Source organism: Ascidia mentula, chromosome 6 (assembly GCF_947561715.1).
Source record: "Ascidia mentula chromosome 6, kaAscMent1.1, whole genome shotgun sequence".
Lineage (NCBI taxonomy): Eukaryota > Metazoa > Chordata > Ascidiacea > Phlebobranchia > Ascidiidae > Ascidia > Ascidia mentula.
The window spans coordinates 14,539,528-14,566,953 of NC_138571.1; the positions used below are offsets into that span (position 1 = coordinate 14,539,528).

Below are 27,426 nucleotides of genomic sequence, written 5' to 3' on the forward strand. Positions count from 1 at the left end.
ATTTGCGTAATTTTGAGGCCGTGTTTCAAATACCACTCGTCCAAAGGGGAAACAATTAGAATCCGTTTCGCGCGCATTGCGCCTATAAGCATCTGTCCCTTTGGTTTTTAAAAGGCCCTGCTCCTCTGCATACGCGGACATCAAAGGCCCTATGTCTTCATGTCCCACTTTCGCAACCTTGAATATAGGCGAAAACTCCTTGTATGTTTCAATTTCAATTAGTTGCTACTGAAGCCCCTGAGATAGGCCGCAATTTCCACTGTATTTCGGCGGATTTGCAATGCCCGTTTGGGATCACTGAAAGTGAATTTGTCGCTGCATTGAACACAGCAATGTAGGAAACACCCGTGGAAGTTTTGAAGGTTATTCCCCCCAGTCAAACTTTATCCCAGTCATTTCACTGAATCATTAATGTCGACAACTGGTTATTAGTGGTGAAAGGGTTATCACTGATTTATCACTGATTGTCGGGAATAAAGATCGGAAGTTTATGATAACGTTGACACGCATATGACAAGTAAACAATGAGAAAAATTCATCTTGGTCAACAACGGACTTTTCCGCTGACCAAAGCCTTATGATTTTTATATAATCTACGTTTGTTTATGACATTTTTTCCCGGTCAACACACCTGAAAGTTAGTCGTTATAATCGACCGCTTGGGCTGTAAAGTCAGACAGTTTCTAAAAACGAAACATTGAACATTTGTACTGTCTCAACGTCAATTGGATTTACTCGATCTTCGAGTATTCGAATGTCTTACTAATTTTAATACAACCCAGTAATCACTGATTGCACAGTGTTGGAGTATTTTTGGAGTTATAGTTAGGTTTTTGTGTTACCACTGAGTAAACATAGCATAAAACCTACAGATGCAGGTGAGGTACTTGCTGAGTTAATGTTTGATACTATCATGCATCTGGCTAAATGTTTAGTAGGCTACCTGTATATAGGCATAATTGTTTTCGTAGGATTAGCTACTTCGACAGTCTTTTTTTTTTGCTGCTTCGACTGTCTGTCTGAAAGCACCGTGCTAGAATCCCGGCACGCCACTACACACTGCGACATCTAGCGGAATACCAGAACTAACACTGTGTAGAGATATTGTTGTCATTTAGAAGTGAACATTGCCTTTGTTCGGACATTTTCTGTCCGTCATGTGCAGCACCCAAAGTTTAAAAAGGTTGTGCAAATAAATAGAGTTTGTTGAAAACTGTGTTTTACATTCGCATGCAATTGCAATATGTGTACAAATATTTTTGATGTGAAATTTTGGTTGTAGCGTGTATTAATTTCATAATTTTAGTAAACTCAGATTTTCTTGGAAGTAACCTTGTTATGGTGAAACAGGTGTTCCTACGATTTGTTGCTTGTGTTCGGGGTAAAGACATATCCCATTGCTGTCACTCGATTTTTATTATAAAAGTAAATTTTTTGCCTAATTTTTTTATTGCTTTAGAATTTCTTTGAATAATTGTGAATGATTTTTGTACCATAATATTTGCGCATACTTTAATGGAAGACAAATTAAATCGAACGCAAAAGAACAATATGATTTTAACCCAATGGTTCTGAAACTGTGCGTCGTTTTATGTTTTCCATGGGCAAAGAAAATTACATTTTTGGGGATGCATACAAGTAAAAAGTTAAGTGAGCCTTTTTCGATTGAAATAGTATCATCCTGATTTGACATATCTGGTGAATCGCTTGTGCAGCGAATCATTCAAAGTGCAACTCACTCGAAAAAGCTTAAGAACCACTGCTTTAACCATATTGAAATTTATCAGCTTATTTATATTGTTTATTGGACAAAATGTTATGTGATGCAGTAACGTAATCGTTAATTTCATGACCCAAACTTTTTCGATAGATTTTTTTCTTTTTTTCGCAAATGTTATATATCTTCAATCCTAATAAGACATATCAATAGAACAATTTTTTTTATACAGCAGCATATTTATAGCGGTTTAAATAAATCTGATATGTCGGGCGTGTCTAAACCAGAAGCAATGGATAGTGAGAATACCCCGTTCTACAGCTCACAAACAGGTTAATGGCAAGACATATGACATATAATATGCTTCATTTCTTTAACACATATTTTGACAATCAATGTTTCGTTCTTTTGTAGAAAAATCTGATGATACATCTTCGAAAGAAACGACAGGCAAGAAAAACCATCTTCAAGTCAGTGACACTACGATTGACAACATCACTATGAACACATGTGCTGGAGACAAGAACGTATATGAAAAAGGTGTGAGGTTTGGTAATAATGGCAATTAATTTCCAACATACGACAAGAATGATTTTCTTTGAAACCTAATTTGGGATTGGGTGTTATTATCTGTTTGTCTGCAGATAGGGGAGCGTCAAAAGTCCAAACACCACAAAGCAAAGGGGATGCAGAAGCGACAGTCAACATTGACAAAGTAAAGATGAACAACGTGAATTTGAACAGCGGTGCTGGTGATGTGAATATCTACAAACCCGGTAAGTGCTGTAAACAGGGATGCCGGCATTCCGTCCTTATTTCCAAGATTTATTCCAATTTTGAGAACAAATTTTTTTAGAAATGTCATTACTTTTGACTTTTGTCCTTGTTTTTGTGTTGTCTTAGCTTCACAGTGTTACAAATTAGAGTTTTTTTAAAATAACCAAATTTTAGTTACCACAAATAATAGTGCTGTGCTCACTACTGCTCGTTAAAAGAAAGCATTACAGGAAAATTATGTTTAGCACAGGACTTTAACGTGTTCGAGCTACGTCGTCTTTGATTACTTAACAATGACTCTGGGGCGGCATGATGAGCACACCTCGCTAAGTTTAGCGAGCTCGCTATTGACGCAAAACCTCGCTAACGCAACTTTTGGTATGACGAGCCGCGTTCTCGCTAAGCGATTCTCGTTAAGTTCCTCGCTAACTAACGAGGATCTCAGACCACTCGCTAAACTCATTTTTGTCGAAAAACTGCATTTTGGCAGCATATTTTGCAATTACTTGTTATAAAAATAGGCCAAAAATAACCAAGTGTTCATGAAATATGTTTCACTTGGGGGTAATAGTTTAATTTTGCTTGCCTGCATTTGCAATATCAGTATGTTTTGATATTTTTGTGAAGATTTGCAAAAGCTTTAAAATATAGGGTATTTAACAGCAAAACAACATATTTTTACAAAAATAATCATCGTTGTGAAAACGATCGAGAGAACCACACCATTCGAGTATATATTAGTGTCAATTTTGCATGGGTTGTTTTTCATAACGTCTATGTAAATACAATATAGCCAATTGTAAAGTTTCTGACGATATTTCTCAACTTGTGCATTTTTAAAAATTTTGACAATATTAATCGGGAGACTATGAATATTTTTATACCTGTTGTACGTTTCCGGCGTGTAAATGATTTAAATAACTCGCAATGTGTGGAAAAATTGTAATTTAATTTAAAAATTTTTACAACAATTAAAAATGAGATTGATCAGTACAATGTTGAGATATTTGCTCAACTGTTAAGCCTAAAACAGCAACAATTTGATTTGTGATTTCGGTCTCATATTATCGTAAACTTACCTAAACAATGTAAACGAACAAAAAAATGTGGGGTAAATTCAAGAATCTATACCTCATATGCGCAATATATGGCAAATTACGCAACTCGCATTCAGAAACATGGGACTTAAGGCGACGCAAAGTTTTTTTTTACTCCTGAAAAGTGACGCATTCTCTCGTTTTCTTTGCGCCTTTGTACGAGGTCCTAACGAGATGTGCTCGGCATACCATTTTCCGTACCGAGGTCCTCGCTCGTAAACGCCTCGCTAATGTCTGTTTTAGCGAGCTCGGTAGTTTAACGAACGAGGAACTTCTCATCATGCCGCCCCAGTTTTGTATTTTCTTGATTGTTTCCACAGGCGTGGCAGCTCAACCAACAACAGCTCCACGTGGTTCGCGGAGCGTCACCACCGTAATTACGGGCTCGACATTGAAAGGGGGAGTAATTAACACATGTGCCGGAAACACCAACACTTTTGAATAATCCCCCAACTTCAACTGTGCTCATTGTGCAACAATCTGTAAAACATGTGTGAATTCCTATCTAGTAAACTTGTTTTTGTATCGAGCATTGGAAACTGAGTCATTTCATATGTGGCGCTTCAAAACATAACATATTTACGTGCTTTGGGTGCAAAATACTTGGCTAAATATTTAATCAATCAATTAATCTAAATAGAAAAGTCAAAGCTAGTATGCTGTTGATCTTTACGTGTCTTGTATCGGGTTGCTAATACACAATTTGACACATTGTAAATTGTAAATTGTTGGGTTGAACCTGGTGGTGGGATTATTACCCAAGGGGTGCAGGAAATGTTGCCAAAGGGTAAGTCAATAATAACGCCAATAAAAAAATCCCAGATTATTGATAATGATAACAGAAGTACCATTTATATATTGAAACGCATTTAAAGTATGTTGGGGATTATTTTCTCCATTACTTTAATGAGGCAGCAAAACTGTTTAGGACGAAAGTTAGTTTTGTTTTTATATCACTAAAACTTTAATTATTTCAACTTGTCACCTTCAGTAAAAGCAAAGCAAGAAAATAAACAATGTACAATTAACTATAATCATTTAATAGCGTACATATGACGTATCAAATCAGAATATGAAAGGAGAGGACATGAAACTGACTTCAGTCCTTGTCTAGACTCATCACATTGGGACAATGGACCGACTATAGATGAGCCAATATTTTGTCCAGGTAGTAGGTATAAAATTCGATCCAATTATACTGGCTATATATTACAAACAAGCTAACAAAAATTTTCTGAAATCTCATCTCTAACATTTGCTAGTGCAATAATATGTTTCGGAAATGAAGAACAGGAAGGTCTACTACTAATGTGGTTCTTCAATGGGTTGGACAATATTTATAACATACACACAATACAGCTTTAGACACAGACTGGATAACAACAGTGGTCTTTCCGGCCAGTTTACTGCATTACAAAAAATAATGTGGATTCTCGGCGAAAGTTGCTGAACCGTGGAAAATATGATCAAACTTCGTGATACAACTCGCTACAGCGAATGACTGTCTCATGAAACCCAGATCGAAACTTTGATCGGTGTTGGAACTGTAGGCATAAAGTTGGCGATCAAATTTAAAGGCAAAAATGATTTTTGAAGACCTAGCTTTTGTAAAAGTTTTGAAACATATTTTTTTATATGACAGGCCTTACTCTTTTTCTTCAAAATCCTTCAAATCTGTTTTTCATATTCCTTGCTATATTATCCTTTTAAAATGTTGCTTACATTTGCTTTTTTCTGATTGCTTGTCTGATAGGTTAAGTGCCATATTGGCCTATAAATGAAACATATTACGACATCCTGAATGTTTATTTAGTAATGGTACATTTTATGCAAACGCAGTTAAAAAAATCAAAGAAATTATGCAAAGGCAGATAAAAAAAGAAACAATCAAACAAAAACAAATTTAAACTTCGTTGTAAGCTGGCGGTGGTGCCTCCTTTTCAGCCTGTGGGTTATACGGTGGTGGGGGGTCAGCAAAGGTGTTTGAGCATTTCCCTGGAAGCGGTTGCTGGTTGTAATTTGATGGCTCTGAAGGCAGAAATGTTTATCATTTTAATATTTGTCATGTTTTTTTTTGTTTTTTTTCACCGTACGTTTTAAATCGAACCCTAAATTAAAAGTGTAGGATGGTTAGCAAGCTAACCACAATCTTTTTTTTTACTCATCAAGGCAAATGACATGATGAGTATATCTAAACCTATAGCAACACAAACTTAGTATAGGGTACCCTGCAGATCGACGTTGACCGAAAGGTACCACAAAGTGGAGACTAGTGTGCCTGCTAGTTTGAAAGCTAGCACAGTGCCACTCAACAGCTGCACTGATGAGACCTTACAGGTCGAAACAGTGCGTGTACACACCCTGTCTGCAGCTTTGCAATATTATGGCTTTTTTTGCACATATAACACAAACTTAGTTATTCATTTTGTAGAAAAACCAGTAGGGAAAATGAGAGTGTGGTATTCGTAAGGGTTTACCTGGACAGTATACCATTGTTTGGTTTTGATTTGGAGTCTTCGGCGAGCTTTTGGTGCAAGTCAGTACAATACATGTTGCCAGGAAGACCAAAACAATTAAACAGCCCATCGCAATTCCCACAATGGCACCAACACTAAAAATGGGCATGAAATTATATTTAAGATGATGATTACAGTTGAATTGGAAATGAAAGACATCTCTAACTTAACTCAGTTCTTAACATATACAAACAACGTTAAGCATGTAAAATTTGTTGCTAAATGGTCGTCGTGACTTACCTTAGTGACTCATCTTTCTCAGCACCTGTAAAATACCAACAGTTTAGTTTCTGTGGCAAGAAAGGACAGTGCTTAGATTCAAATTTAAACACCGCAATGTTTCGTTTGCGCCAAGCTTTTCGATTTACTTTGTGTCTCGGCTGGGAAGTCATTTCTCCCATTGCCAGTTACCGCAACGTAAAAACCGATTCCTGATTTTTATCACGAATATTAAAACTTCAAACAATGTGCATCAAAGATGGTTGGTTGTTTTTTTGGACAGAACAATACAGTAATATTAGTCCAAACTTATGTGCGGAAAATGCACAGAAAACGGAAACGTGAAAAGAATCAATAATTATTTCGCAATAATTATACGTTCTCGTGTCAGCATTTGTACTTGTCTGGTGCGAACTTGCTAGACAATTTGGTTAAAAATGTTCAACAATTGGATGATAAAGATAACAGTTGTATGCAGTTCCAAGTTTCGTTACAGTTTAACTAACGCACTTTGTACTCGCAGCTCTGCTGCACACTTGTTGATGAGAAAACAGCCTACTTTTCTGAGGACAAAACAACACTATTCGGTTGGAGTGACGTTTCGTATTGCTTTTTAGCATATGGTGCCACTATATTCTCATTGATTTTACTGAAAGTGTCGGTTGTGGTATTTGCCAGTCATAAAAAAACAACGAAAAACAGCTGCATGTATCAGCTGGTAACGGTTGGTAGGACATACACCACAGTAGTAGCAAGGAATTGTCTTTTAATCGTACTTGAAGCATGTGAATAGTCATTATCATCGTCATCATTATCATCGTCATCATTATCACCGTCGTCATCATCGTCGTCATCACAGTCGTCCTTGCTCTTGCTATTAATGTCGTCATCATCTTTGCCGTCACATGGTTTATGTCCCTTATCGTCAACTAACGCATTTTTTTCCAATTCTTGAACTTCGACTAAAGTTTCCGCATCCTCACTGAAGTTTTCTAAAAAACAAAAACCCTTGATAAAGTAGGGATGGCAGAGCCTGCGGAAAATTTTTCCACAAACGATTTCAGACAATTACCAGCAGCGACGGCAGATCCAACAAACAAAACAGCACAAAGCAATATAAGTTTCATAACAGATTTTGTTTCCAACTAAACGAACGTCGTCCTGCAATGAAAGTATGACCATGTTATACCATAATTTTCAGCACATGCTACAGTGTACATTGAAGTTCCTCGTCGCTAAAATTGTCCACAAATGAGCTTTCATGAAGCTGAAACTTGTACGTTTGGTCATACGTGCAAATGGTCATCTACACCTTTTCTGGACCTTAAATATACTGCTCCTAATTCTCAGGAAAATGTAAAACTAAACAATCGTTGCAAGCCATGTAACGATATTGTCGCTACAATAACACTACTCCGTAACCATTCAAATTGGAGTCATCACTTTCAACAGTTCAACACAGCTTTGGTTGTTAAAAATGAGGTTTAAATGTTTGTACAGGACAGTCAGGGTACACGAACTCTTAACCTTCCTTTCGTGAATGTAAAAGAGCGTGTTGACTCAATCTTTTGTTTATCAGATAATATTTGTTGGCTGGTATGACGTTTGTGCAAGTGGAAAAGTTGCCGTTTTCCTGGTATTGGTCAATGTACAGTGTACTTCCCCTCCTACGCGTAGCAGTTACAGAGCTTGTGTTTGCTAGCGCGGTACTGTTGAAGAAAAACTTTCTTCGTATTGTGATCGGACCAAGGAAAAAAGACAGAAAAATGTAGCTAAAATTGCCCATTGTCCTTTATTCTTAATTCTTAGTGGTAGCGCAAATTGCTTTTAACTATATTTTTTCTACGTAACTGTATCAACTCGAAAAGCTCAAACGAACAAGGTTGCCTTTATTGCCTTATTTCCACTTACTTTCCCCAAGCACCACACAGAAACACTAATTTTTACTGAACTAAATTGTTTAATTCTTTCTTGTTTCTTTGCACTGGTCTCAGCACATGTCGTCGCATTGTCTGCCATGTGTATAAAATACGCTTATTATTTGCAACCCAGACCTTTCCGACTTGACTTCTCGTAAAAACAACGGACGGGCGCAAGAATCCACTTGTACGTACGTGAAGCAAAGTTAATCATCTACCTGGCATTGTTGCGTTAACATTTTTCAATCGTAATTTTTAGGACCTGTGTTTGCGTTGTACTTGACACAATGCAAGCATTCCCAGATCTTTTCTTTAACTGGTCAGGTGAAGTCATCGTGAGAGTGGACGAACAATAGTTCGTTATAAACGTTTCGTTTCTTTGCAACAAAGGAAACATCATCTTCGGGTCTCGTGATAACGCATTGTTCGATTACTATGGCATGTCACATGTTTACACAAAACTCCACGTTGGCGCGGCAAAAGCAAATCGTCACTGCTTGTCACTAAGACCCATAATAGTTTTAAAAATATGATGTCATAATTTATGTCATTATTTTTGGGTTTTTTGTTATAAAATTATCAGTAACCCAGGAGGGTTTTACCAAACAATCTTTAAGGCTATTATATATAAGCCTTAAAGATTATCGTGATAAACTACAAACACGTATTTAAATTGTTTAGACAATCATAAGCAATTGCTGAGATATACGTAAATATGTACAAATTGTTGCGACGCGGAAACTCAATCAGACCAAAAATTTAATATTTTACGCATTAAAGACTATACATTGACAAAAAAAACTTCCCTGAATATAACCAACTTTTTTGTAAATGAATAAATATACCTATAGCCCACTTTAAAAACATATTGGTTGTATTAATATCGAAATTTGATTGTCGATATTTGTGTTCAAGGTAACCCAAGTATTTTTAAACTATTTTTTAAACTAATTGTAAGAAATTGGCCTTCTGGTACAAATGAAGAGAGATTTATTTTGAAGCGTTTCGCCTGATGAAACCTCGAGGTATAAAAGGTAAAATATATACGTTTGGTCTACTTGTTTCAAAAAGTCGATTCTTAACAAAGCATAAACTTGTTGCAACGACATAAAAAACGAACAGTAGTTTTTATTTCCACATATTCAAGCTAATAATTAACCAATTTGTTCAGGGTTATTGTTGCCATGACGATGAATAGTAGAACGAATATCGCTCGAAAGTTTGCTTGTAATTCACACAACCATCCCACTATTTGACAACGTAACATTACGAGCAAAGGAAAAGCCCCTCCATTGGGACAAAACACTGGGCGACCTGGTAGAAAAAAAACAAAGTTTCCTGTTTGATATTGCGAACTTACACCAGAGCCATACAGTGCAATACATAACACTACACAATCACGGCACTATATTCAAAAACACTCGCATCGTTGGAATAAACATATAGGCTACAACAGGAAATATGAAAACACTAAACATTTGATTTGTCGTAAATATTGCTTTCCTGTAAAATCCATGTGTTTCAAATCATCAAGCGGAACCATTATTAAAACACACATTTATGGCCGAAAATTCTAATAAAATAAACACAGTTTAAACAATAAAATGTCAAAGCTTTTCTGCATATCGTTCTTATGCAAGTTAGTGATGAAAATAAAACCTTTTATCAGGATCTCTAGACTTTTGGCCCAATTTAAAAATTCAATAATCTCATTTTTCCCGTCGTGATAGCAAGCGTAATTACACCGTAAACATGAGCAATAAACTGTCGAGAACCAAACAGCTTTGAACCGTAGGCGGTTATCGAGAAGCTGCCCAATGTTGTTTTTTCCTTTTGTTTGTTTTCCTGCTTACACTGCATGGAGACAGAGACTGCGTGGAGATTGTGATGATGTCGCAAACCTCGGCCAATATTGCTTTTTAGTCTCTTTTCAAAATATCGATTTACTGTAAGAATACTCGTTTACGTCCATGTGTTTCTTCGGCAACAACTCAAGATGTTACTGTGTGTGGTTCGGTTCCGCTGCATTTTGTCACCCAAAGGAGGCGCCTACGGTAATCGTGGAAGGTGAATAACGTAAACAAGTGACTAAATAATAAGTTGACCGAATGCACCACTTCGAAATAGGTTAAGGGAATCGATTCGCCCGAATTTCCGATATCGATGACGATCAACGTAATGACGTCACTAATGAAGTAAAGACATGAGAACAGGAAAACCTTTATCGCCGATTTCTTGATAGCATTGTTGATGATTCTTACTTTTGTAAACGGAATGAGAGTCAGAACTAGTAGCACGACTTGGGAAATAGTAAATATGACTAAAGCAGAAGTAACTAGCACGGGTAGCCCTTTAGCGAGAAAGCAGCCCCTGTCCGTCGACACGATTCTCAGCAAAACAGAAATGACAAATGCCAACAGCAATGTAACCGTGTTACCTGTAATTGCCAAGTATTGTAAAGTCTTGATCAAAGTCCAAACGCGCCCGAAATCTGCTTTCATTCTGTTAAAAAGAATCTTCTGCCTGAACCACAGAAGCAGGAAAGTCAAATTCCGGTTGAATCCGTACGAGTACATTGTAAACTGTGTCAGTACGTTACACATGACACTGCTAAGTTGTGAGAAAGCATAAACCTTTGCAGTTGCAAAAGCAGCCAGCGATAAAAGGGTGACTGCGGAAAGAATGCATATTCGGTTGGTCCATATCATCGTCTTTGGGCAGGGCTGCATGTTGTAAATGATGGAACATATCGTAAAATATAGACTAGCAGCAACTAATATCGGCGAAATAGCTCTCCCGTATGGTCGAGTATCAAACAGTTCCGTCAAGTTGGCGGGTGTTTCGTTTAAAGCCATGGGTGCAACAGATAGCCTACAGCCCGGTCGGAGGGTTTGTTGAAAAATTGTTAAAAACAGGCACGCCTAGAAAAAGTACAAGGTATAAACAAGTTAGAACTTGTCTATGTAAGTTAAAAGTGCAAAAGTTTCTGCGATTTGCTCGCCGTAACAATCTCCTTCTTATTCGTATAGGCTAATGCTTTTTATCAATCAGCTACATATAAAAAAGAACACGGTGTGTCTGTTACCAACACTGGTGTAGACAAAGCTTGCAACTGTTTCAAACTTTTTTGTAACAAGATTCTAATCTGTCCAAAAATTCCTATTTAGCAAATCGTGCGACAAACAAATGCAGTAAGTGTGACGTAACAAACAATTATAACAAAACACCGATATTTGAAAATTCGTAATTATTCGTTTTGCTTGCAACAAGTTGCTCCAAATTGACTTCTGTGCGACCCACTGTATTCTTTATTTTGGAAACAACTGGTTTGCCATCAGTCTACGTTAACGGGTTTAAAAGGGACAAACCGAATTACGTAAGCACGTAATCAATAGTAACCTTACGCGAAATACCAGGTGGTTTGTTTGCTGTTAAGTGACTAATTGGGGATCAACACCAGCAGTTTAACAGTCCGACATTTCGATCCAGCGAAAATATCCGGCCAACAAAATATGTTTATGGTGTAGGTCCAGGATTAAACGAAGCCATTTTATATTGCCAATTGTCTGCATAATCAAATTGTAATCATTTTAGCATGTAAAGCACCAACGTATGCTGGCAATTGAAAGAGAGTATCCCAATTCATACAAAATCTGGTTTTATTTGGCGCGCGGTCATTTTCAAGAATGTACAAAAAAGAAACAGCAGTCGATGATTTTGTACACGGTGAAAATTGGTATGGTTGCTTCTAGAAAGCATATCTGGTCCTGATGTCCTCGAGTTTTTTAGAAACCTACAAATAAAAGCAACAACATCAGATATTTGCCAACAACAATTTTTTTTATCTTTTTGTTTAAATTGCTTGTCAGATTAGAGGGACCATGTATCGTCACAGTATTATTCTCTGTAAAAGGTATATCATCATACGAGCAGTTTTAATTTAAAATAGGACAATAAAAGACCACCGACCTCAGCAGGCACACGGTCCAACTCTTCAGCCACGCTTTTCTGTTTGGAATAATCCATGGAATTGAAAAGTTCGCATAAATCCCCGTCAATTACGTTCTGTTAAAAATCTGTATTTCAGCAAAAATGCGACAATTACTTCGTTTAGGGATGCTAGAATTGATAATAAGAATTCGACTGTTAGTTTTTGTCAGTTAGGAGCTGATATACCAGCCCATGTTGCACGTTGGCGCGGCAAAAGCAAATCGTCACTGCTTGTCACTAAGGCCCATAATAGTTTTAAAAATATGATATCATAATTTATGTCCTTATTTTGGGGTTTGTTGTTATAAAATTATCAGTAACCCAGGAGGGTTTTACCAAACAATCTTTAAGGCTATTATATATAAGCCTTAAAGATTATCGTGATAAACTATAAAAACGTATTTAAATTGTTTAGACAATCATAAGCAATTGCTGAGAGATACGTAAATATGCACAAGTTGTTGCGACGCGGAAACTCAATCAGACCAAAAATTTAATATTTTACGCATTAAAGACTAGGCTACATTGATAAAAAAAACTTTCCTGAATATAACCAACTTTTTTGTAAATGAATAAACATAGCTATATCCCACTTTAAAAACATATTGGTTGTATTAATATTGAAATTTGATTGTCGATATTTGTGTTAAGGTAACCCAAGTATTTTTAAACTATTTTTTAAACTAATTGTAAGAAACTGGCCTTCTGGTACAAATGAAGAGAGATTTATTTTGAAGCGTTTCGCCTGATGAAACCTCGAGGTATAAAAGGTAAAACATATACGTTTACTTGTTTCAAAAAGTCGATTCTGAAGAAGGCATATACTTGTTGCAACAACATAAAAAACAAACAGTAGTTTTTATTTCCACATATTCAAGCTAATAATTAACCAATTTGTTCAGGGTTATTGTTGCCATGACGATGAATAGTAGAACGGATATCGCTCGAAAGTTTGCTTGTAATTCACACAACCATCCCACTATTTGACAACGTAACATTACGAGCAAAGGAAAAGCCCCTTAATTGGGACAAAACACTGGGCGACCTGGTAGAAAAAAAAACAAAATTTCCTGTTTGATATTGCGAACTTACACCAGAGGTATACAGTGCAATACATAACACTACACAAGACCACGACACTATGTTCAAAAACACTCGCATCGTTGGAATAAACATATAGGCTACAACAGGAAATGTGAAAACACCAAACACTTGATTTGTCGTAAATATTGCTTTTCTGTACAATTCATGTGTTTCAAATCATCAAGCGGAACCATTATTAAAACACACATTTATGGCCGAAAATTCTAACAAAATAAACACAGTTTAAACAATAAAACGTCAAAGCTTTTCTGCATATCGTTCTTATGCAAGTTAGTGATGAAAATAAAACCTTTTATCAGGATCTCTAGACTTTTGGCCCAATTTAAAAATTCAATAATCTCATTTTTCCCGTCGTGATAGCAAGCGTAATTACACCGTAAACATGAGCAATAAACTGTCGAGAACCAAACAGCTTTGAACCGTAGGCGGTTATCGAGAAGCTGCCCAATGTTGTTTTTTCCCTTTTGTTTGTTTTCCTGCTTACACTGCATGGAGACAGAGACTGCGTGGAGATTGTGATGATGTCGCAAACCTCGGCCAATATTGCTTTTTAGTCTCTTTTCAAAATATCGATTTACTGTAAGAATACTCGTTTACGTCCATGTGTTTCTTCGGCAACAACTCAAGATGTTACTGTGTGTGGTTCGGTTCCGCTGCATTTTGTCACCCAAAGGAGGCGCCTACGGTAATCGTGGAAGGTGAATAACGTAAACAAGTGACTAAATAATAAGTTGACCGAATGCACCACTTCGAAATAGGTTAAGGGAATCGATTCGCCCGAATTTCCGATATCGATGACGATCAACGTAATGACGTCACTAATGAAGTAAAGACATGAGAACAGGAAAACCTTTATCGCCGATTTCTTGATAGCATTGCTGGTGACTCTTACTTTTGTAAACGGAATGAGAGTCAGAACTAGTAGCACGACTTGGGAAATAGTAAATATGACTAAAGCAGAAGTAACTAGCACGGGTAGCCCTTTAGCGAGAAAGCAGCCCCTGTCCGTCGACACGATTCTCAGCAAAACAGAAATGACAAATGCCAACAGCAATGTAACCGTGTTACCTGTAATTGCCAAGTATTGTAAAGTCTTGATCAAAGTCCAAACGCGCCCGAAATCTGCTTTCATTCTGTTAAAAAGAATCTTCTGCCTGAACCACAGAAGCAGGAAAGTCAAATTCCGGTTGAATCCGTACGAGTACATTGTAAACTGTGTCAGTACGTTACACATGACACTGCTAAGTTGTGAGAAAGCATAAACCTTTGCAGTTGCAAAAGCAGCCAGCGATAAAAGGGTGACTGCGGAAAGAATGCATATTCGGTTGGTCCATATCATCGTCTTTGGGCAGGGCTGCATGTTGTAAATGATGGAACATATCGTAAAATATAGACTAGCAGCAACTAATATCGGCGAAATAGCTCTCCCGTATGGTCGAGTATCAAACAGTTCCGTCAAGTTGGCGGGTGTTTCGTTTAAAGCCATGGGTGCAACAGATAGCCTACAGCCCGGTCGGAGGGTTTGTTGAAAAATTGTTAAAAACAGGCACGCCTAGAAAAAGTACAAGGTATAAACAAGTTAGAACTTGTCTATGTAAGTTAAAAGTGCAAAAGTTTCTGCGATTTGCTCGCCGTAACAATCTCCTTCTTATTCGTATAGGCTAATGCTTTTTATCAATCAGCTACATATAAAAAAGAACACGGTGTGTCTGGTACCAACACTGGTGTAGACAAAGCTTGCAACTGTTTCAAACTTTTTTGTAACAAGATTCTAATCTTTCCAAAACGTCCTATTTAGCTAATCGTTTGACAAACAAATGCAGTAAGTGTGACGTAACAAACAATTATAGAACTACAAAACACCGATGTTTGAAAATTTAAGTCGTATTTATTCGCTTTACTTGCAACAAGTTGCTCCAAATTGACTTCTGTGCGACCCACTGTATTTTTATTTTGGTAACAACTGGTTTGCCATCATTCTTTGTTAACGGGTTTAAAAGGGACAAACCGAATTACGTAAGCACGTAATCAATAGTAACCTAACGCGAAATACCAGGTGGTTTGTTTGCTGTTAAGTGACTAATTGGGGATCAACACCAGCAGTTTAACAGTCCGGCATTTCGATCCAGCGAAAATATCCGGCCAACAAAATATGTTTATGGTGTAGGTCCAGGATTAAACGAAGCCATTTTATATTGCCAATTGTCTGCATAATCAAATTGTAATCATTTTAGCATGTAAAGCACCAACGTATGCTGGCAATTGAAAGAGAGTATCCCAATTCATACAAAATCTGGTTTTATTTGGCGCGCGGTCATTTTCAAGAATGTACAAAAAAGAAACAGCAGTCGATGATTTTGTACACGGTGAAAATTGGTATGGTTGCTTCTAGAAAGCATATCTGGTCCTGATGTCCTCAAGTTTTTTAGAAACCTTCAAATAAAAGCAACAACATCAGATATTTGCCAACAACAATTTTTTTTATCTTTCTGTTCAAATTGCTTGTCAGATTAGAGGGACCATATATCGTCACAGTATTATTCTCTGTAAAAGGTATATCATCATACGAGCAGTTTTAATTTAAAATAGGACAATAAAAGACCACCGACCTCAGCAGGCACACGGTCCAACTCTTCAGCCACACTTTTCTGTTTGGAATAATCCATGGAATTGAAAAGTTCGCATAAATCCCCGTCTATTACGTTCTGTTAAAAAAATGTTTTTCAGCAAAAAGGAGGCAACTACTTTGTTTAGGGATGCTAGAATTGATAATTAGAATTCGACTGTTAGTTTTTGTCAGTTGGGAGCTGATATACCAGCCCATGTTGCATTTTAGTCTGTTTTTTTCGACACGTTTGGGCACGCGGACCACATGATCAATTTTTTTTTAGGTGACCCTGTTGCCAATGAAAGTAACTCCATTGCTGGAAGTATCATTACTTAGGAAAGTCACGTGGTCCCCTCGATACATCAGTGTGGGGCCATGGATCCTCAGTTCAGAAATCTGATATTAGTAAATCGACATTGCCAACAATATGGTCCACTTATTAACCTACAAAATCATAGACAGGAGTCGGGTGCGACACATATACTTAATTGTGTTGAACTACTGCCAAACGTTGATTTATTACATGATAGTTTTTAACGGGTGTTCACCTTCATTGGGAAATAGAAGGACCTGTAGGCAAGATGATCTCGTCCAAGCAAAGGTGGACATTCACTCCTCATGTGCATTTCCAAGTGTTGGAAGAAGTCGTGATCCTGAAAGGGAAAAAGTTCTCTGGTAAACCGCAGACAGGACGACTGTTTCGATCTATTACGTATCATCAGTACATCTTTGATGACTGTACGATCTTACCGGCCAAATGCGTTTTTGTCTATAGTTCTTGGATTAGCGGGAAGTCATATGTAGACCCTTAAATGGCCAATAGATGTCTCTGGACGTTAAGTTCTTGATAGATAACACAATAATGACATAAACATGGGCTTTATTACGACAAGCAAGGGTTATGCAAAATATCTATATGAGAGTCAAGGCCTCGTGGTCAAGGTGACATTGAAACCGTTGCTGGCATGTATACCAAAATACCGATACTGACACATGTCACTGGCACGTTAATTTGCGTTTTACCTCGTGAGATGTGAAGGGTACCAACATGCCGATGCCACCGGAGAGTGTCGTGTAAACCAACGACTCCGAACCCCCCGGAATCAAGGTGGTTTTTTGAAGGGAAAGCACCGTTTCCCCGATGTGGTATGAACACAAGAGGTCGCCCTGCAAAGGAATAGAGTAAAACGTTAAAAACTGGCGCAGATCCGGTTGGAACCGGATTATACTGCACTTTTTGCATGGCGCCGTTTAGAATTCCCCTCGACCAGAGAGCTTTGGTTCCGCTTGGGTCGTCTTGCACGTCATCGTTTGTGTCACCGGGTAAACGAAGCTGAAAACAGGGGCATAATGGTGTTACGGCATGACAAAAAAATTGTAGGGCTTTTTCAGATCAAAAGAATATTTTGCAAAATCTCTTTACCCATGTTACAGTGTGATTAATAGACCACACAAAAACCGCCAAACTCACAATGGCAATATTCCCAAACTTATCGGCAACGGCCACTGTGTTCCAATCCAGGATTGTGGCACATGTGATCCACCGTGGGTAGGTATCGTCGGCGAACACGACAAGTTGGTTTTCGTGTCTTCTGTATCTTACCCAGTGTACGGATTCCTGTACATCGCACACCAAGATACGGTGACCGATTGAATGGATGCTCACAATGTAGTTGGGAATGTGCTGCAAAATCACAATTTAAATTTTATTTTGGAAGTTTGTTTAATTGAAATGTGACAAATAAGCGCGATGCTTTCAAATGCGGGGTTTTAAAAACACGATCACCAACATGAATTATTTACCGAAACGTTTCAAAAAAAAGCATGGTGGATAATTTTAAGCTTTGAATCAGTGCACTTTAATCTAAACCAACGTTTTGAAAATCGTAGAATCACAAGAAAATTTGTTTATTGCTGTATGCAAAATGGCAACAAACAATATCAACCAACTGTATTTAAATTTTATTGTTTGGCTGTTGTACCTTATTCTCGCACTTTCGAAGCAACTTCTTCTTGCCGAGATCGTAAACTCGAATCAATTTCCCGACTCCGATTAAAACACGACCTTGGAAAGAACAGATGGCCGAAGGAACCTCATCCACAACAGTCTGCAAGCAAAACAATAACATCCAAACTCTTAACTTGAGGCAGTAAATGGTGCAACTCTAGCAACCTATCAGCATTCAATTTGTATCCATACTGCAGCATACTATGCAAGCAACAACGGTGAATGTAAGATAAAGGTAATTTTGGTATACAAAATATGCCTTCACCCTAACAAATAGTAAACTAAATGACTGAAAAAATACTCCACCTTGTGGACGAGTTCGAGTTTCGTGCCTTCGTTGTTGATCGAGTAAGTGTGGATTTCGCCACCTCCCTTTGGCTGTCGAGGATTAAGCTGGAGTTCACAAGCAATCCCCACCAGCAAGAAGCTCTGCTCACCGTGATTCGCGAACTTACAGATGCAAATACTCACGGCCGAGTCGTTCTGTTTCAGGCAAACCCGGTCCAGTGTGTCACCCTGAAGAAGAAAGGTCGAGGTTTCTGATCAGACAATGAAGATCACGTGGTGTGCCGATTTAAGCAGGGAATTTTAATGCGAGAATACCGCTATGGTGTAATTTTATGCTGTTGAAAATTCCGCGGCAAAGAAATACCAAGTTATCAGGAATATTGACGGAGACATTAACAAACAAACCACCTATTAAATCTACAGATCTTTTTTAACAATTTCAGCAAGTACAGCAATTCAAACCTTGATACATTTAAATGAGCAGTTGAACAAACGATACCAAGCAGTCTAGTACTCGAACGAATGCCAAACTTACTGAAATCGGATTAAGGAATCGAATCTGGGAGGCCCACATTCCAGGGCCAGCTTTGGGGGAGCCGAACTTGTCCTCAGGAAGATTTTCACGTAGGAAAGCGGCCGTCATTTCGGCGGCAAGCTCCTTTTCATCCTCGCCTGCCGCTTCTATCATCTCCTGCAAGGAGAGGTAATATGTAAAGTGAAACGCAAAAGGTTTGCTGGTTGTTGCCATATTTGGTAATTGTTATGTGAAATGTATTGCTACATTGGTTGATATGACCGCACCAAACATGCATTTAATGTTGATTCGTTGACAATCCAGGGTTCCAATTAGCGGTAATAAAACGCTACAACCTAAATTCCAATACTTAAATTTTGCTTCGTACGCGATTGTGTATTTCGTTTAAAACCTGCTGTTTTAAACTCGTTGACCCAATATTTGTTTCGTAATACACCGCCATCGTTTCATTAACTTGCGCAATAGAAATTCAACAAAATACGAGGGTTGAAAGAAAATAGTCGTTGGCATTGCGAAGAAAAGTTAACAACATTGTTTGCATCAGCGCTTGTTGCGTGTACGAATGAATAGATAAAGAAGGATGCGGCGCCTTATAATCTGCTTCTTGTTGCATCGCAATAATCTCAAAAACTCCAAAAAACGGTTCGCAATTTGCGAACTGCTAATTCGAAACCTGTAATCTACTTAAGATTATGTTTATTACTTAAAAACCAGAGTAACGAAAATTGAAAAGTTCTGTATGTTGAAAAAGTCAATATGTCCTCCAATCTAGAGCTTTTCTGTTTTAGTTTCATATTTTGGCAAATGCCAAACGTGCGAAAGTGCTTTTTATTTTATGTGTTTTCTTTATCTCAGCATATCAGCTTGGGTCGATACGTTAACTGAACGTAGGGTGTGAATTACAACTTCTAATAGGTACATCACACTTAACTATCGTGAAACCGCTTACTTCAGCCATTTGCTGTTTTCTTCTTTCCTTGGTCTCCTCCGTGTAGGAATTATGATCACTTTCAATGATGACGACATGATTCGATTCATTGTGAACTGCGAAACGACGTGGTGTGTACTGCAGACTGGTCGACACTTGGTTGAATACGGTACCCAGCTTTTCAAGCGCTAAAATTCTGAAAACAAAAGAGCACTGTAGTTTTTTTGCACGTCACAAACTGTCGAAGAGGTTTATAAATTGTTGATGAAATTTAAAAAAAATTTAAAATTCGCAACCCTAATATCAGAGGCACTAAAATACCCGACCACAAGGCAACACAGATACTGTAATTACAGTATATATAATTATTTATCAGTGTACACTGTATACATTAGGTCAATTGGCAAGTTTCACAGTTTATTTCGTCAACGCGTTACGCGTTGAATTACATTTGGTTTTTATCTGCTATGTTCCTACTACGTACCAGAAACGACGCCGTATTTTACGCACAAAACCGGTCCGAAAGTACAGAAAAAGTTTTTGGAATACACCAGCACTTAGTATGTTATTTCACATACCTCAGCGTATTGGTGGAAATGGCTACTATGCCCTCTGGGCACTGCTCAGATGCGAATCCTGAGGCGTACTCCAGGCTATCGTACGATAACGGGGTGAGATGAAATCGGTTCTGGTATTGATAACTCAACCATGTTCGACTGGACATTGCAAGCACTGCATCCGAACCCTACAAGCATAAAAACGGCGTTTAGGCCTGTGGTTTTTGAGGTCACGGCACACTTGGATCCTCAGCATTTGTTTGCAATACAGCAAATCCAACTTTTTTGGAAAGTATAACACCATATAGGTAGGTTCGAATATTTTACGACGCCTAAATTTACATGCTGGTGGCAAAAATTACACACACCGTTTAGATTTTCGCTATATTAACAAAATTTCAGGGGCCGTTATTATTGCGTTAAACTCGTCAGTGTATGTATGTATTCGTATCATCTACGTTCTGTTATTCGGCCGAATATTTGAAAAACACAGACAATACGACCGAATGAAAAATTTAAAATCCCACAAATGGCATTAAACGTTATAAATATCATCAAACAAAGCTACGCCCGTCACCTGCATGAGGACTTTGAAGAGTTTCACGGGTCTTGTACCAAGATACCGCGTTCTAGTGTCGGACAAGTCGCCTGTCACGCTATCCAGGGCTGTCCTCAGTAGTACACCGTTCTGGAGAGTGAATGATTGTGAGAATAAGATTAGCACCCTTGTGTTGTATAAAAGTTTGATAGAAAAAAAAGTTAAAAATTTTTTAGAAACAATTATCGGCGTCGAAAAATATGTTTCGACGCCGATAATTGTTTCGTGTTGATAATATATTTTACATATTTTTATATTTACGTGTTGATAATATATTTTACAACCTCATAATTTTTTTTACAAAATGTCGCCACAGACCAATTCAAAAATGGTTGCCATTGTTTTTGACATTTTTGTGTATTATTGCGGCACACATATAACTAAACTATTTTAGCTCGATCTTAATTATTCTAAAGTTTATTCGGTAAGTAAGTTGCCTACACCTCGGCAACTTGTTGAAGATAAACTTTATAACATCCACCTACCTGTAATCCTATGTTGAGAATGAAACCACCTGACGCTTTCTGTACTCCGGTTTCGTCTTCCCCTCCTCCGATTTCAATAATAGCCACAGACTCGGGCGTGGCCGGTAGTGCCTGCATACTGAGTGGTTGGAGGCAGTCCTACATGCAAAGATGCAAGAAATTATTATTACTGACAAAAACGGCTCGAAACGACTACCCAACTAATCAATTGTTGTTGTTTTTCATGTTTTTTACATCACTTCATTGTGGTGTTTTAGTATTAAGGAACTGATGATGCGCATAGGGCGAAATATATATTCCTAACAACAGCCAGATCACGTTGTTTAAAGCTAGTGCTTTGTGTGCATATTCCCATTACGGAAGGTATACAGTGATCGCTAAGCCAGCATCTGCAGTGCGACACATTTACTCTTTATGTTGTCAAACTTAACCTCGTTAGAACGATATTGCTAGCAAGGCCAAGGTAATTCCCATTACAACCAACTTCAGTGCAAAATGTTTCTCATTGACAAATTCAGTGTCTTCATTTTTTGGAATTGTTGAGCTGTTTTTTTGGCCACATGCGACCTCTGCTGTTTTTCAGCTGTTTTTTTTGGCCACATTCAAAACGGAAGATAAACGAGTTCAAGCCAAAATCACTCGCCTGTGGATCAAGAGATATAATCCTGACTGTGTTATCGGCGAGTCCGACCGCCAAGAATCTCGTCCGTTGTTCGGTTGGGGGGACTTTCCCTAGATCCATACACACCACCTCGCTGTTCATTTCTTTCCTCTCCGTGTATTCGTTCAGTTGTCCGGACTGCATATAATGTAAAAATAAGTGAAATAAGTACGACGTATGGCGAAGGTGACTCTTAAAGGCAAGGTAAAAGTCGCACAACGTCTTATAACCATGTTTTCAGCGACCGGCGAGCTCCTGTCGTCTCGGAATTTCATGCACTTTGTTTATTTCGTAATTTAAATTTTTTTTAGCAAGGTTTCGAAATGCCAGGGGTTGTAAGTTCAAGTCCCGTCGGAAGCGGAATTTTTAAATTCTTGTTGTTAATTGTCAGGTGAAACATGTAGGCCTCAATGCTTAGGATATGCTTAACTCCAGTAAAAGGTAGATTTTAGGTGTACAAATATCTTCATTGAAAGCTACAGACAGGTGTGCACACTGTTTCGGCCAATGAGGTCTCATCAATGCAGCTGTGGCACTGGACTAACCTTTTCTTCAGTTTGTTAATAAATTATAAACCCCAAGTTTGTAAAATAAACTTACCGGATCCATCTCGAAGTAGACCAGTTCCCCACCACTTAGTGCAATTACCACTTGACGTTGGTTGACTGCGCATTTGAAAATTGTTTTCTTTCCGGGCGTTTTCCATTCGTTCACACGCTTGTCAGCTCGAATATGACGAATACCGTCAGGATACACCTGAAATATATTTGAGTTGTAACCAGGACACAGAGACCTTTAAAAGTTATCTATCTGGATAATTATTCAAGCAATTGCAGACATAAACTTGAATAATATCTATTTAAAGTTGTTGAGCACTTTCCGACAACCTTACCAGCATTACTAAATAAATAGCTAGTTTTCAACAAAACAGATTTGAATAAATTCTATTTGAATAAGAACTGATAAGGCCTATTGAAGCGAAACATGTTTTCCAAAAATATAAGCCTTTTGACACAGGGTTTTTTAATATTTTGAAATCGACTTTGTTTGATTTCAACACATACATTACATGCAATAACAGACTTCTTAATACCTGCACAAGAGCATTTTCTCCCAGCAAGGAACACGACAAAGTGGGGGTGGTGCCAAGAAAACCTGAATCTGTCACTTCCTCGACAGTTTCACCGATGGAAAGCACAAGGGTGGCGTTGACGAAAGACACAATGATGTAGGAATCGTATTCCTCTGTCAAACACATGACAAGGTAAAGTTAAACCTGAAGTTAGTGAAACATTTTATGCTGATATTGGACACATAACGAGGATAACAGAGTATCTTTCTCCTGGGTTTCTTACACATAAGTTTATTTAACATACTCTGGGTCATTAATTTTTTTTTTAGATGTGTTTAGCCCACAGAAGTAGGGTAATGTGTGATAGCTGTTGTTGCTTGGTTATTGGGTCTTGTTGTCAGAAATTAGGGATTTGTGAGATTAAATACATACCTTCTTCACTAGTTTTGACTGTCCACACAGCATTTGGGTTGCCAGGCAACTCGGATACAGCCATTTCAGAAACCTGCAAAGAAATAAAGGTTTATCAACTAACAAAACTACAAACAACCACAAGACATATTGCACTAGAAATAAACACAATGATGTTTTTTAGGTTGCCACAGACAGGGTCACTGTTTCGACCTAATTGCAGGAAAAACAGGTATATGATTAAATAATTAGGATTACAGTGTTTGCATCAAGTTTTGCTCCAGAAGATTGCAACATACCTCAAGACCGTGCCGTAAAACTCTAAAAGAAGATCGAGGTCCTCTGCCACATGTAACATACACCTGGGGTGTGTCTTCGTTTGCCAGGTCAGATATCTGTTAAATTTACAAAACGTTTAGTCACAAACTATTGCGAACAAAATAAGACTACATGATATACAACAGAAGTCCCCGTACACTGTTTGTTTTGTGACCCTAATTCTAAAAAAAATTATAACCGTAATTGAAAAAAAATCTTTACAATGACTTTCAAAAAAATTATATGTAAACCCATCTAAATGACATAGTTTCAGTTTGGCCCCGTAAGAACTAAAAGCATTATCTATTGAATTGTCCATACAAAAGTCTACTTGTTAAACACCAAATATGGCTGAAACTAGAGTCTTTTATTAACATACCTGGCAAGACATGATTGGTGACAAACTGTCGAGTTCATCGACAAGCACAAGGTTCCGTAAGGGTCTTGGAGCATAGAAAAAGGTGTCACCCTCCTCAAGCGGCATAGCACTTGAAAATTCTGTTTCATCGTCATCATCTCCGAGATGGGCGATTTGATAAAGGCAGCTACAAGACGAATAAACAGCAGTTTGAAAACTAACTTCTGACTAGCTGAATGTTAAATTAAAATATCCAGGACCAAAGCCACAATTAACATGTTTCAATTAAATTTTCAAGGCAAAATTTGATCAATGCAATGCATTTGCTGCTAAATAGGGTACAATATGCATGACAGCACAAATAAATATTCTAAATTACATCACATAAACAGGGAGCAAGACTTACTGGTTTCCATATTCTGCATTGACGAAAAGAAATCCAGTCCGCAATACACACATTGCACATGAAACAGGAACAGTATCGAAATACTTGAGTCTGATCTCTGTTACCATATCTTCATCGGTTTCGAGATTCATCTGAAAAAAGAAAGTTGTATTTCTATGTAGGTTCGCGACAATTATCATGTAGACAACACAGTTGATTTTTAAATTAGAAAAATATGTTTCGCCTGACAAGGCATTGTCAGTTTTTGCAAACTATAAAGACATATTTATTGAAAAATTAAAACAATTATAAACACAGAAGCAAACCTGCTTACCTTAAATATGTCTCCCTGTTCAGTCTGGACAAGGAAGAAGAACATGGATTTAGTTTTGTGTGTTGCACTGCACACAATTATCATTCCACGCTCTGGGTCGTCGAGATCATTCTGCATAAAAAGTACACGGGTTTACTGCAAGTGCCATTTGTCACATTTGCAACACAGTGTTGCCAACACTACAGATGTATTTGCCCACAAAAGTTGATCGGCTTATATATTTGAAAACAAGGACCTTTTTCTTGAATTGTCATTTGTTACAGTACTTACAACATTATTATTGTAAAGATTTTAAATATTTTTTTTAAATATATCATAAACTAAGCAACTTTAGTCAATGATTAGTATATTTAAGAAATTTAGGAAAGCACAAACCCTTCTTCTTGGAATTGGCATTCGGATGTCTGGCTGATCACCAAAATTTTTGTAGGTAATGTAGTTTTCGGCGCACACGAGGACACCGCCGGGGCCATCATTTCCACCTGGAACACAAATCAGGTGATTGGCTCGGTCGTCGAGTGGCTCGGAGTACTTTCTAACAACGTGGTTGAGGCCAAGGTCAAGTTCATAGAAGGTGAGAGTCTGCAACAAGAAACTACATCAAAAGGAACTTGTAAAACCTACATATATTGGTTCAGTCTCTCTATTTTAAATAGGTTGTTTCATACAAAGCTAATTAAGTTATTAAAAACTGACAAGTTTATTTTTAAATTACTTATGCTCTATACCATATTGCTATCAAACTATTGTACACACACATACTTTTACCAATAAATTAAAAAATTGGTGTGTTTTAATGCATTTTCTTTTTGCAAACAACAAAACATTGCACCAAAAAAGTTCTACTCAATTTAGAGGGAAGTGATTTTGAATGGCATACAGGGTTCGAATTAGCGGTAAAAAAATGTATCGCAAAAATGTTACAACCTATATTCCAATACTCATATTTTGTTTCGTACGCGATTGTGCATTACGCTCAAAACCTGCTGTTTTAAACTTGTTATGCGGCGCCTTATAATCTGCTGCGTGTTGCATCGCAATAATCTCTAAAACGGGTTGCAACAACTCCAAAAACGGTTCGCAATTTGCGAATTGCGAACTGCTAATTCGAACCCTGGCATAAATGACAAATAATAGCCTGTTCATATCATCACATTCTTGCTAGAATAAACACAAACCTGCTGAGTGGTTTGTATGGTTTCTCCTGTAGGGTCAGTATCAGCTTCTTCGTAGTCGAGTTCAAGGCATGCAAACATGGGATTTTCAAAACCCACATCCATACCAACCATGTGGTAAACCAATGTGTTCGATTTGTGAGCTTCGAGTGGTGACGATATTGTCAAACGGGCCTGCGAGTCTCTGTTTAGAATGTATACCAGCTTTTGTTTCTCCACCGCACCTGAAGAACAATGAGACAATTTGACTTACACGGCAGTTCATGATATTGTATAAAATTTAACCTTGGCAAGTAAAATTTTAAGCCTTAACTCTTGCACAGCAGCAATATCTACTTCATTTTCTAAGTCTTACATCCCCACAGTCATGTTTCCAATTATTAACAAAAATAAAAATTACCAATCATGACAGCACGGCCCTTGGGATCAATTGCAAGATACTGTCCAGGAACTATCCTTCTGCATCCACTCTTGCCAAACGTTTCCAAATGTATCTACAAAACACAATCAATGAAGTTTAATTTATGTGCTCTTACCAATGAATTTCAGTGAAAAGTAAAGAAATATAAACCTTGTCAAATTTGTTTTTGTTGGGGATATATTCGAGGATTGAAATTCTCCCAGAGTCTGATCCACAGACAACATAGTCCTTGCTGCCACCAGTGAGACGAAATGACATGAGACATCGTATTTCACCAAACACTTCCACTGATATCAGTGTGTGAACCTTACCAGTGTTGGGGTCTGGTTTTAACAGCTCCAAAATTTTTCCTGTAACAAAACCAAGAATTTTTTTTGACAATTAATTGCATAACATAGGCCTACTACTATTGCATGGATGACCAGAGCCTGAATTGAAAAGTTTGTGACAAAATGTTTTTGATACAAACTTTGCATTTCGCTATTATAGAAAATTAACCAAAAAGAACAGAATTGACGAAAACAAGCGATAGTAAACACTCACCTCTTGCAACGGCAATTTCCTGTTGTTTAGTGCCGGAAAAGTTGCCATGAACAGAATGTGTGATAGTGCTTGCGCGCTGTAAGGTCAAACCGTACAGAAACATCTTGATCCTATTTGTTCCTGCAATCCATACAACATAAATTATGAACACAAACAGACAACTTGCAACAATGGATAAAAATTTACAGAGAACTTGCGTTCGCTTCGCGCTCGCACGTTTTTACTACGATTTTAATTTAAATCCAATGCGGGCAGCGTTTTCCCACTTTTCGTTGGAAATCAAAACTTTAAATCCTTTGACCAAAAGCCACAACTGGTCAGGAAATTTGCTATCATAAATACGCGTTTGAGTAGATAAAAATGTGACAACCTTCGCCACTCCTATTGTTTAGTATAAAATTT

The 27,426-nt window shown here is 37.7% G+C and overlaps 3 protein-coding genes across 4 annotated transcripts; 1 reads left to right on the forward strand and 2 right to left on the reverse strand.

Moving 5' to 3' along the window:
* Positions 1-1,952: 1,952 nt before the first annotated feature.
* Positions 1,953-4,309, forward strand: LOC145906400 (uncharacterized). Its single transcript, XM_082993816.1, has 4 exons — positions 1,953-2,049; positions 2,132-2,257; positions 2,362-2,493; positions 3,912-4,309. The coding sequence occupies exons 1-4, from the start codon at positions 1,983-1,985 to the stop codon at positions 4,034-4,036; spliced, it is 450 nt and encodes a 149-aa protein (XP_082849942.1). The 5' UTR covers positions 1,953-1,982; the 3' UTR covers positions 4,037-4,309.
* Positions 4,310-5,439: 1,130 nt separating this feature from the next.
* LOC145906708 (uncharacterized) lies at positions 5,440-7,503 on the reverse strand. Its single transcript, XM_082994162.1, has 5 exons — positions 7,399-7,503; positions 7,103-7,318; positions 6,348-6,372; positions 6,069-6,202; positions 5,440-5,619 (listed from the first exon to the last, which is right to left on the reverse strand). The coding sequence occupies exons 1-5, from the start codon at positions 7,451-7,453 to the stop codon at positions 5,495-5,497; spliced, it is 555 nt and encodes a 184-aa protein (XP_082850288.1). The 5' UTR covers positions 7,454-7,503; the 3' UTR covers positions 5,440-5,494.
* Positions 7,504-11,897: 4,394 nt separating this feature from the next.
* Positions 11,898-27,152, reverse strand: LOC145906799 (splicing factor 3B subunit 3-like). Of its 2 annotated transcripts, none has more exons than XM_082994253.1 (26): positions 27,025-27,152; positions 26,632-26,831; positions 26,461-26,554; positions 26,064-26,284; positions 25,261-25,467; positions 24,886-24,996; positions 24,573-24,703; positions 24,188-24,353; positions 23,790-23,885; positions 23,512-23,584; positions 23,101-23,252; positions 22,608-22,763; positions 21,990-22,145; positions 21,347-21,484; positions 20,841-20,951; positions 20,285-20,451; positions 19,728-19,902; positions 18,779-18,934; positions 18,262-18,471; positions 17,930-18,055; positions 17,419-17,631; positions 17,182-17,280; positions 16,971-17,114; positions 16,496-16,600; positions 12,215-12,310; positions 11,898-12,038 (listed from the first exon to the last, which is right to left on the reverse strand). In XM_082994253.1, the coding sequence occupies exons 1-26, from the start codon at positions 27,125-27,127 to the stop codon at positions 11,994-11,996; spliced, it is 3,651 nt and encodes a 1,216-aa protein (XP_082850379.1). In that variant the 5' UTR covers positions 27,128-27,152; the 3' UTR covers positions 11,898-11,993. The 2 variants fall into 2 exon arrangements, with proteins under 2 accessions (XP_082850379.1, XP_082850378.1); XM_082994252.1 differs by lacking the exons at positions 11,898-12,038; positions 12,215-12,310 and adding exons at positions 15,630-15,772; positions 15,949-16,044.
* Between the last annotated feature and the right edge of the window lie 274 nt (positions 27,153-27,426).